The 11,445-nt window shown below is 40.1% G+C and overlaps 1 protein-coding gene across 1 annotated transcript in view; it reads left to right on the top strand.

Annotated features, from left to right (window-relative positions):
• Nucleotides 1–566: 566 nt before the first annotated feature.
• The window catches only part of LOC101864533 (26S proteasome non-ATPase regulatory subunit 14), an 18,347-nt gene continuing 7,468 nt past the window's right edge, over nt 567–11,445 (top strand). Inside the window, exons 1-7 of the mRNA XM_005101438.3 lie at nt 567–672; nt 4,288–4,352; nt 5,612–5,686; nt 6,012–6,131; nt 7,033–7,103; nt 7,933–8,083; nt 9,655–9,762. Of these exons, the coding sequence (XP_005101495.1) occupies nt 4,305–4,352; nt 5,612–5,686; nt 6,012–6,131; nt 7,033–7,103; nt 7,933–8,083; nt 9,655–9,762 (573 nt within the window). The 5' untranslated portion in view covers nt 567–672; nt 4,288–4,304. The remainder of the gene's footprint in view (nt 673–4,287; nt 4,353–5,611; nt 5,687–6,011; nt 6,132–7,032; nt 7,104–7,932; nt 8,084–9,654; nt 9,763–11,445) is intronic.

Below are 11,445 nucleotides of genomic sequence, written 5' to 3'. Positions count from 1 at the left end.
AAAAAGTGGTAATCGGCCAAAGAAAGTAGCAAAACCGGTAATCGGACAAAGAAAGTAGCAAAACCGATCGATGGCACTTTGTATTTAGACATCTTTTCGCAGACCCAGGTAACATATTATCTTTCACTAGTAGTAGTAGAATGCAAGCTCAATTTCGGCATTTACGCAGGAAAAAAACCCAATCCAATTTAGAGCTGATATAATAAAGCTGAAGTGTGTTGAGTTTGTGCTTGGAGTATCAGTCTGATAGGACCACAATCACGTTGTCATTATTTTTATCTGTATTTTTCTATTCATCAAAATATATTCGTCATCCTTTGGAAATCGAAAGAAACTCAGATTTTGATTCTAATAGGTGCAGTTTATAGCAGAACGCCATTGACATTTCGTGCTAACCGGGACCATGCTTGTCTGCGATCAACGAAAATGCCTTGAACAATGAACGCAGTTTGTTTTGTTTACCGCGCGTTTCTCCACGATCAGCTGGTGACCCAGATACGCGCATCCGGTCGAAGTGCCATCTCTCTAGTGTTACTGTAAACTCTCTGGTGCAACAGGGGACACAACTCTCGGATTATCGCCCAACACTTTGCACTTCCGGTGACTAAGGATTTTCAAGCAAGCAAGTAACACGATTCTAGAAAGAACAACAAACTAGATCTACCCTACTTGGTGAGTAGATTCTACTTAAGTTTTATCTAAGTCTTCTGATGTTAGTATAGTCCATCGCTGCTACTAAATTTGTGTGGCCCTGAATCATCTGAAGTGGGCTACTTATGTGAGCCAAGGTTGAAGGGGGAAGTTTTAGTGTGGACGGTAGCGTCGTTGGCCTGTACCGCTACCGGACGCCAATTTATTGAGGGTTGTAACAGTAGATGTAGATATTAGATCTAGATAGATCTATCTAGATCTAGATCTAATTCTACCAGTTGTCTATTTTCTACTAAATATTGATGCGCAGAACACGAATATCAACTTCATTTCCGTCGCAAATTAATATTTTTGAAATATTTGATTGTTTTTAGTTTTAGGCCACCTCTACTATTCTCACCCGGAGTGAGAATAGTGCAGGCGAGTCTTGTGGCTATTCTCACCCGGTGCGCGTTCACCAAATTTTGCGTTCACCCTAAACCACAGAATTCTACACTGTGAGGAAAAATTGTAGAATTCTGTGCCGTGAACAAACGTTCCATTACAACTGTAGCCTACTAAAAGCGTACAATTTTGTCTGTGGGCAGTGGAGAGAGAAAGAGAGAGAGGAGTAGCGCGAGAATTTCCGGGCAAAACAAAATGGAGACCCGCGTAGTTCGGCTCAATTCGTAAAGTTAAATAGCCGTAGCATCTTTGTAGACAACCAAATTAATTTACTTTTGTGTTTTAACATCATTTTTTAACTTTGTTTTGGTCAATTTGATCGTCCACACCGATAGACAGTATTCAGAAAGAGACAGAGAGAGAAAGAAGAGGGGAGGAGTTGATCTTGCGAGAACTTCCGGGCGGGTGAGAATAGCCACTTTCTTGTTTTTAACCGAGATAGACGTGCTTTGGACCAATCGGCCGGGGGGTTCCAGGGGGGCCTGCCCCACTGGCCACCTCTATTCTCACCCGGGGTGAGAATAGTGCAGGCGAGTCTTTTGGCTATATTCTCACCCGGTGCACGTTCCCCGTTATAGCCTAGATCTAGATCTAGGGGTGCTTTTTCGGTAGTTCCCACCCCCCTTATTTGAGCCTGACCTACTTCTAGATCTAGATCTATACGTTTGATTCGCGGTGAGCTAAGATATCAAACCTAACAACAACAAAACATTAAATTGTGGTAAAATTCAGGGGGGCATGCCCCCCTGAAACCCCCCTACTCTTGGGGCCAAAACCCGTGAATAACAATTGCGGGGTGGGAACTACCGAAAAAGTGCCGATCTAGGTCTAGGCCAACAAATTTTGCGTTCACCCTAAACCACAGAATTCTACACTACTGTGATAACAGAAAAATTGTAGAATTCTGTGCTGTGAACAAACGTTCCATTACAACTGTAGCCTACTAAAAGCGTACAATTGTCTGTGGGCAGTGGAGAGAAAGAGAGAGAGAGAGGAGTAGCGCGAGAACTTCCGGGCAAAACAAAATGGCGACCCGCGTAGTTCGGCTCGGTTCGAAAAGTTAAATAGCCGTAGCATCTTTGTAGACAACCAAATTAATTTACTTTTGTGTTTTAACATCGTTTTTTAACTTTGTTTTTGGTCAATTTGATCGTCCACACCGATAGACAGTATTCAGAAGGAGACAGAGAGAGAGAGAAGAGGGGAGGAGTAGATCTTGCGAGAACTTCCGGGCGGGTGAGAATAGCCACTTTCGCCCCACTGGGGTAAAAGAAAATCTGGGGGGTTACATGGGGGCATGCCCCCCTGTTTTTACCCATTATTTGATATTTTACAGTTAGATTTGAAATTGTCTTGAAAATAATTGATTTGCGATAGTTTTAGTGGCTCTATGTGTGATCTGCAGCAAACAGTACTTCAGTTTGACCCCTGAAAGAGTGCATCTGTGTGCGAGAGTGAAAGTAAAAATTTACCGATCTATAGACCTGCATGTTCATGATGTTTGCCGACAATCGTCTGAAATCCGACAATGGCGATCCGACCCGCAAGCCGGCCGATGCTATTGCTAGGCCCACCTGTATCAGTCAATGCGAAGTGCGAGGCCTGGCCGACTGCCAGCGCCCCCTTTTCTCCCGTCGGCTTTGTCGGCACTTTCGTTTTCGTGCCGACGTCGGCGTTTCCGACATAATTGTCGGAACCTGAGTAGAAATGCGAATACGAAAAATGACGACGACCTAAATTATCTACTTTCAGTTTCGTGCTCGAGCGGCCATTTTGAATTTCGTTTGTTGACAAATTCAATTGTTGAAATCGTGTGGATTCATTCAAGTCCGACTCACTTGTTCTAATAGAATCTAGATCTAGATCTAGATTTATATTATAGATCATTATAGTCCTCAATGGAGGATTCATATTCCAATTCTATTGTGTCAAACCGTACCATAGGTTGTGCTGTAATATTAATGTTGGTAAAAAGCATTTCATCAGGTGCGTGAATTATTTATAGAATCTATACTCGGCTGAGTCCCTCTATTCGGAATCGGATGCAGATTACTAGTTCAAGGCCTATTCCTATTCACTTGTTCTACAAGATCTCGATCTAGATTTATTTAGATTACTAGATCTATATATGGGAGGATTCATATTCCAATTTTATTACTTGTATCAAATCCTATTGTAGCAATGTAGATGAGGCCATTTATGCATGCTCTTTGTTTGTTTTGGAGTGGGGTTTTGGGTGGGTTTTTTTCATTTTGGACTTGTGCTGGCCTTTTTACATGAGGCCCGTTGCAGGTTCTTTTTTGGGGTAGGGTTAGGGTTCTAAGGTGTCTTATTGTGTTTGTTGGGGTGGTCGCTCGTTACTCTGAAAAGTCCTTCCTTATGACACCCACAAATTTAAGCTCTTATTTGTGGGGGGGGGGGTGCAAAATTTTCAGACAATCTGTTTGAGGCTCACATGCAGGTCTAGATCTAGCCTTACCAGTAAGATTCAACTTGTGGACCCAACACTGAACGAAGCCGGAACTACTTTTATGTCTCGCTGTGCAATGGTCCGCACTTTATGTTACTGTTTTGCATTTAGAATCTAGATTCTATGTGTGTTTTTTGTTTTTTAATATTGTTGCCATCAATTGCTGCGCCTTTTGTAGATCCCCAAATGCGTCATTTAGTCATAAGTATGACGTAACTTCTGCTGCGTGCAATGTCAACAATATAGATAGATTCTATGGACGCTCATCTAATGTTAAACACCTTACTTATAAGCAGAAAAATGGAACACTCGACACTCGTGTAAAATCTTAGATGAATTTCGCATTCTACAGATCCACAAAAAGCGCTGCGTGATACACCAATCAAAAACATGCGCAACAATTGATGGATTGTTGCACATTCTATGGATCCAATCGCGCAAATCCACAGAAAGCGCCCAATAAAACTCCCTGATCGGCCCAATAACTTGAAAGGTAGATATTTTGGCTAAATAAATAAAGACTTTTTAAAATGCATAGCCTGGCCTTTAATTTTATTTTCAATTAAAAAGCTCAATGCCTTTTATGATAAAAATGTTGTGGAAAGTCATTTTTTTTTGTATTTTGAGAAGAGAAGGTATTTGTTCTTGTGCATGTCATGTGTTTTTTAAATTTTCTTTTAATTTTTGTGTAATTTTTATTTTGACTTTGTTTCTCTTTCCAGATATTATACTAGTTGAAATGGATCGTTTGCTGAGTTTAGGTGGTAGAGTCCCAGGCCTGGGCCAGGTAATGCCTCATAAATTTGTTTGCTTTCTTACAGATTATCTTTTTAACTTTAGTCTCTCATCCTCTCAACCCTAAAAGTTGATGAACAAGAAAATGTGTTGAATCTCTTTACTTATCAGGACCTAAGTAATTTTAACACTCACCCTCCAACCCTCCTTTTTTTCCCTTCAAAGTACTCATGAAAAGTTTGATGAGACAATGTTTACAAAACTGGTGATTTAGAGCGTTTATTAAAGGGAGCAATGGAAAGTACAGCACTGACAAAGGTTGAATCTCCTGAATGAAATTGACATTTAGACTGCCCAATTTTCAAAGACTCTGTCTTATGTTACTTCAGTATGACATATTTGGTCGCCTTTAAGCTCAAGGGGATATCCCGAAAAATGCTGTTTTGAGAAAATCAAAGGTAAAGTTTTTGCCCCTTGTTCAGTGTCTCTAAAAGACAAGGAGAGTCAAACTAAATACCCACCAATGAAACCAAACTTCTCTTATAGGTAGGGCAATGTCCACTTTAGGTGACGGTCAAGATTTCTGGAAGCCCCCGAAATCTGGGTTAGCCCGCTTGTCCTTAAAAGCAACCATTTATGGCGCACTCTTACACTAAGCAGTCGATTTGAAATTATGGAAAGACACTTTATGCTATTTTTGATGAACTATTGCTCTTGCTGAAATAGACTTGAAACTGCTTTTATGTGTGGAAATTGAAGACAGTACGGGAGGAATTCCGTAATGAGCGACGACTATGAAGAATAGAGCGGATAGAATAGAGAGTTTGGGTTTGGGTAAGGGGTAGGGTCGAGATTAGGAGGGTTAGGTCTCTTCTTTATTGCGTTTGTTGGGGTGGTCACAAATTACGGAAATCCTTCCGACAATGCAGTTGTTTTATTTTTATTTACAAACAGTTTAGTACAAATGTGAATATGCTATATATATTTATGCGTTTATTCTCCTGTAAGAGAAAAAAAAATTACGGTCCTGTACACCCAAGAAAAGATTCCCTCTTGGATAATAAAGTATTATCTTATACTTACCTCATCTTATCTTATAAGGAAAAACAGAAGGGACACATCAGTTTCGGCGTCACATCGAGTTGTCCCTCTTGTTTTGTTACAGATCAGTGGACATGCGTACTATCGTCAGAAATGGTTGAATTAATTCCTCTTTACCCGCAGTAGGGATACAAATTTTTAGTCTGGTGTGTGAAGGACTGCTTAATTTATATGACCAAATCCAATGTGTGAAATTTGACTGTTGTGCAGGGTACCCCTCCCACTGATGTTCCAGTCGTGGATACTGCAGAACAAGTCTACATCTCATCTCTGGCCTTGTTGAAGGTAAGGACTGCTTGGTGCACCTATGTGGTCAGAATTGATGGCTGTTTATCATGACTTTTCTTGTTTTCTGTATTGGTAATGAAGGAAAATCTCCAGAAAATGGTCAGAGCTGCAGAGTTGGGGAAATAAAATTTGGGTCGAAGTATTTCTTGAAATAGCAGCAGGTTGCATGATGTGAACAGAATTAATTAAAAAACAGGGGGGGTTTTTGGAGGGGGGGAGGGTCAGTGATTTATTGCTATTTGTGTGTGTGTATATATCATACATGTACGTGTTGGCTGCTTTCATATGGTGTGTGTGTGTGTGTGTCTCTCATCTTGGTCAGATGCTGAAGCATGGCCGTGCTGGTGTTCCTATGGAAGTGATGGGTTTGATGCTTGGTGAATTTGTTGACGACTACACAGTCCGCGTCATTGATGTTTTCGCCATGCCCCAGTCAGGAACGGTAAAGTCTCTAATGTGAAAAGTAGTGTTATCATTTTTCTTCAATAGATTTTGTCATCGGTGGAACTATTGATGCGTGCCCCTTACTTGTTTTCTGTTAATTTTGATGCTTCAGTAGTTTTGTAATTGAATACTGCTTGACATTCACTGTTATAAATTTGACACAGACGAAATAACGTTAAAAAAATTACCCAAGTATATCATATGATTTTCAATCCGGTGTCTATTCCCTTTTTTTTAATGTGTCGTTTTACTCTTGGACAGTTGCAATTTGCATATTTTACACACCATTGATGGATATGATGCTTCTTTGATATCAAATCTATTTGAGCTGTGAACCAGGGTCAACATTCCTCTCCCTTCTAGTCTCTTTAATTATAATTTCTGTCTTACCTTTCCTGCTTCTGATTAAAATGTCCTTTTGTGCTTTTCTTAAAGATAAGGCATATGAGATTTTGAAAACATGATATCTGCATCTTTAAAGATATAAGCTAAAAGTGCTGAGAAGTTGGTGTTTTCTTGTTCACGTTTAAGGCTCTTCGTTTCCATCTTTGTGAAATTGCAAATTATATCTTATTGGTTGTCTCATTTTTATAATGTTTCTTGCTGTCCAAAGTATGAGAACAAGACCCTTAGCAGCTACAAGCTGTGAAATAATACATGTAAAAAATTCTTTTACAAAAAATAAAAATAAATTCATCCGCACATGTTTTGAATAAACGCAGTTATTAATATTCTTAACTTTTTAAGATTCCTTTTTAAAAAGTATACGAAGTACAACTTTGTCTTTAGAATATATATTTAGTAGTAGTACTTTTACATGTTAGACTAACGACTGGTAAGATTTTTTAATGGTTTACGGTTCAAAGTATTCTAAAACTTTAATATATTTTCATGTTCAGGGTGTAAGTGTTGAAGCTGTGGATCCTGTGTTTCAAGCCAAGATGTTGGACATGCTCAGACAGACGGGAAGGTACCCAGTTGATCATTCAGTTGGTTTGGTAGTCAGACCAGATAACTTGGGAAAATATCTAAGGGTTTGGATTCTTGAGCTGTTGTGTGTGTGTACTTTTCCTTTTCTTGATAGAAAGACCAAACCTGATTTTTTGTTTTATTCAACGAATAAGCATCTTGTCAGAATTGCGTGTGCTTTGAATAAGAGTGAGTTGTTTGTTGTGGTTAAAGCATGTGAATTAAAATTGCATATTTTGGCTGCGGAGGAGGAATGATACAGGTGACAGTATCTTACTGAAGATTTGTAGATTGTGCTAGGAAAATTGGAAAAGGGAAGGGGTGTGAAAATGTTTGTAAAAATGGTAACACTACTGCCGTGGTAGAGTGATGAAGGACTTGGATCATTTTGATGTGTTTCTACATATTATAGATTTGTATGAACATAATGATACACGCACATTGAACAGATAATACATACAAGTCCTGAAATTTTTCCTATTCTATTGTATTCTTTGTATTTGAAACATCTACGCTGGGAAATTCATACTTAACTGAAAGATTTCTACATCCTGCCAGTTTCGCTCTGTGTGCTAGACTTTTTTTTTTGCTTTCTTTTCTTTATTCAGTCTTGAAGACGATACTATGTAAATGAAGTTTTGTTCAAGATGAGTATATTGCTGGTGCAGGTTCTAATAAGAACTGAAATTTATGGGTTTTATTTACCAGAGCCTTGAGATTCTGTGGTGTTCTGGTAATTTGCATGTGTAGAGGGGGGAAGGATCGTCATGGTATTATTTATTCTAAATATATGAATATTGAACATGGCTTTCGTTTGTTTGTCTCCACAGGCCGGAAATGGTGGTGGGTTGGTACCACTCCCATCCTGGCTTCGGCTGCTGGCTCTCAGGTGTGGACATCAACACACAGCAGAGTTTTGAAGCTCTGTCGGAGCGGGCGGTGGCCGTGGTCGTTGACCCCATTCAGAGTGTGAAAGGAAAGGTAAGACTTTAGTGTGTTCCGAAGAGGTTATATGGTGGGACGTCGCTGCTGCGAGCTCTAGTATTATACATATATATATAACTTCTTTGGTGTGTGCTGTCACTGTCTGGTCACAATCCCTTAGTTATGGATACTTGTCTGAAATTACATTTGTATAAGCTCTTTTGCTTTCTTCAGAATAGCATTTGGGTAGATGGACACAGGCCCAATATACATGTTATAAATGTTCTTCAGTTTCATTTTCATTTTAGAAAGTCTGCAAAGTGAGTAGTTGGCTAGGGCTCTGGTATGGTTTACTTATTCTTTCCTATCAATCTATTGTCCTTGTCTATCCTTTTTTTTTTGTGTTTGCTACTCTCTTGTAACACCTCTAGTCTTCAGCACCTGTAACCTTATTGTGTTTCAAGTGCCATAAAACTAAACTCAAGTCAGCAAAAATTTGTATATCTTATTTAGTTTTAGCCCTTAATTGAAGAAGAGGCTGTGTCAAGGCTGAACTTACATAACGGATCAAAGTTTTTTTCCCTAAATGAGCTTGATTCCAAGATGGAAGCTTTAAACTTTGCGCTTAATATTCATCTATGTTTTCTAAGAGACAGTGGAAGGTGCATGCAGATGAGATTCAATTGAACAACTGTGCTCCTTTTTTATTCATTAAAAAATATTTTTTTAAACAGTTTCCACATTATGTTCTTTACCATCACCAGTGCCTGGCAAATATTGAGTTTGTAAAAAATTTGTCACATGATTTTAGGATGAATTTTTGTACATCATGGTTTCAGTATGTTTATCAAAAGTATCGTGAGGGAGGTGGTTGTCAGTTACTTGTCCTCAGCATTGTGTTGAAATTGGCCTTGCCTCAGAGTTTGAATGTTTTACTGTAAGACGCAAAGGTACTACCTGGATGATAAGTGGTTTATGCATGCCTGAAAGTAAAAGAATTAGAACATACGGTAACTGCTATTAGGCCTTCCCTTGAAAGTCAAGCTCGCAATACTTTACAATGCGGTTTCTGTGAGGTTTAATGATTGAAACACTGTGAAAATTAGCATGCAGTATGTATGCAGATTTGCATGAAAAAAACATTGTGGTGGCCTAGCGGTTAGGCTACCGGACTCGTAATCGTGAGGTTGCGGGTTCGGGGGTTCGAGCCGCAGGCCCGACATTGTATCCTTGCGAAAGGCACTTTACATGAATTTTCCCCACTTCACCCAGGTGAAAATTGGTACCCAGCTATAGACAGTGAAAGATCTTGACAGTTTGTTAGTGTTTGAGCGCTTTACCAGCTGCTTGCACTGTATGCTTCCCAAGAAGCTGAGAATGTTTCCGAGTGTTCTATGGTCTGCTGGGATAATAATATAGTGTAAAGCTCATATAGCTTGCTTTCGAGTGGGGATATGCACTATACAAATGCTATTTATTATTATTATTATTCATTCATCCAGTGCCAGATCTGCAACAGACATCGGCGATCATGGTTCTCCATTCATTCCTTTCCTCGGATGCTCTCAAAAAAGCCACATTTCCCTGATATTAAAATAAAAACAACTTTTTTTTGTCTTTTTTCCTAGGTTGTAATCGATGCGTTCCGTCTGATCAACCCTAACATGATGGCTCTGGGACAGGAGCCCCGGCAGACCACCTCCAACCTGGGACATCTCAACAAGCCTTCCATACAGGTCGGTCTGCTCGCCACGTGCCTCCTACCGTCTGGGGTCTGATGGTCAGGGGTCGGTGGCTGGTTGGGGCTCTGGTGGGGGGTCGCTGCTTCTGCCCTATCAAACATCTATCGTCCTTATCTCTCCTCTTTTTTGTGTTTGCTACTCTCTTGTAACACCTCTAATCTTTGGCACTTATATGACCTTATTGTGTTGCAAGTGCCATAAAACTCTTACTAAAACAAAAATTGTAATTCCCCTGATTCCGATTATTTGAAAGATTCCTGCTACCCCCAACCCACTGGAATAAACGGATGGAAACTACCAGATTCGGACAGTCTTCTGAGCCATTGTAGTCACTCAGTGACCCTTTGCCCTCAGAAAAACTATTAAACTTTAGAAGTACCAAAGCCAAGAGTAAGGCAAACATTAGGTTGACTAGGTGTTAGAAAAGTCCTGCCCTTTTGTGTTGTGGGTGATAGCAAGACTCATGAGCAAATTTTGAAACTGGATCATTGTTTGAAACTTGAGACTATTAGCTATTGTGGGTGTGTGGCTTGGTGTGTTATGATGCTCAATCGGGGTCAAAGGCTTGTGAAGCATTCTGTAGTTGTAGGTGGTTGGCGGGTGCTCTGATGTGGTTTGCTTCCTCTTACCTATCAAATGTCTATCGTCCTTATCTTCCCTTCTTCTTTTTTGTGTTTGTTACTCTCTTGTGACACCTCTAATCTTCGGCACTTATATGACCTTATTGTGTTGCAAGTGCCGCGAAACTCTTACTAAAGGCTAAAAGCATTCTGCAGTTCCAAAGGTTTTCTTTTTTTTTTTTTTGCAAGCAGTAGGTAACCACAAACACACTCTGACAATCCCCCCTCTCCCCTTTCATTAAAAAAAAAACTGGACAAGGATAAGCCCAGCAAGATTTTTTTTCATCATGCCTTTACATTACATTTATGCTTGGTTAGAACCTCTGTCACCAACACCCCAGAGAAGAACACTGTCTAAGGCTATATTACAAATTTTTAAGCAAGATTACTTATTTCTTATTTGTTGATTACTGAAATATAAGCTGGGTGGTAGGCCTCCCTGAGATGGACGTCTTGGACAGTGTAGTTATAATGTTGGAAAAGAAAAACCCAACTTTCTTGTGAGGGAGAGTGGTCTTTTGTACTGGTTGTTGGAGCAGACTCAACTGTATGTTTATGGTGAAGATCGTTTCTAAAGCGGCCACTCCCGTATGAACACAGCTCTAGGCGCTTTACATAAATGCATGTACGAACAATATTCACTCGCGGGCACGCACACACTCACACACACACACACACACTTATGTGCACACACATGCACACCAACCGGTCCACACCACAAGCACGCACGCACACACACATACACATCTACTTACTTATCACATTGCGCATGCTTCACGGCGTCACTTTTCGCCCGATTCTGTTACTTTTAGTTCGCGTGACTCAGCAGCCCGCTTGAGCTCCCCGGCTCGGGGTCACGGGGTTAATGAGCCCTGAAGCGACTTTGCCGGTGTCGGTTAGGAAGTTCGCATTTTTGACTATGTTTAAAACGATATAACTTCTTCCCCCTCCCACATAGCAAACCATCACGCAGATGTACTAAAGGGTCAATGTCTTGAGATTTAATCCGCGTTAGAATGATCAATTTCTGTGCCTTAGTTTTTGTTCTAGACAAGTG

The sequence above is a fragment of the Aplysia californica genome, unplaced genomic scaffold (genome assembly GCF_000002075.1).
Source record: "Aplysia californica isolate F4 #8 unplaced genomic scaffold, AplCal3.0 scaffold00283, whole genome shotgun sequence".
Lineage (NCBI taxonomy): Eukaryota > Metazoa > Mollusca > Gastropoda > Aplysiida > Aplysiidae > Aplysia > Aplysia californica.
This window is presented reverse-complemented; position numbering and strand designations above follow the sequence as displayed.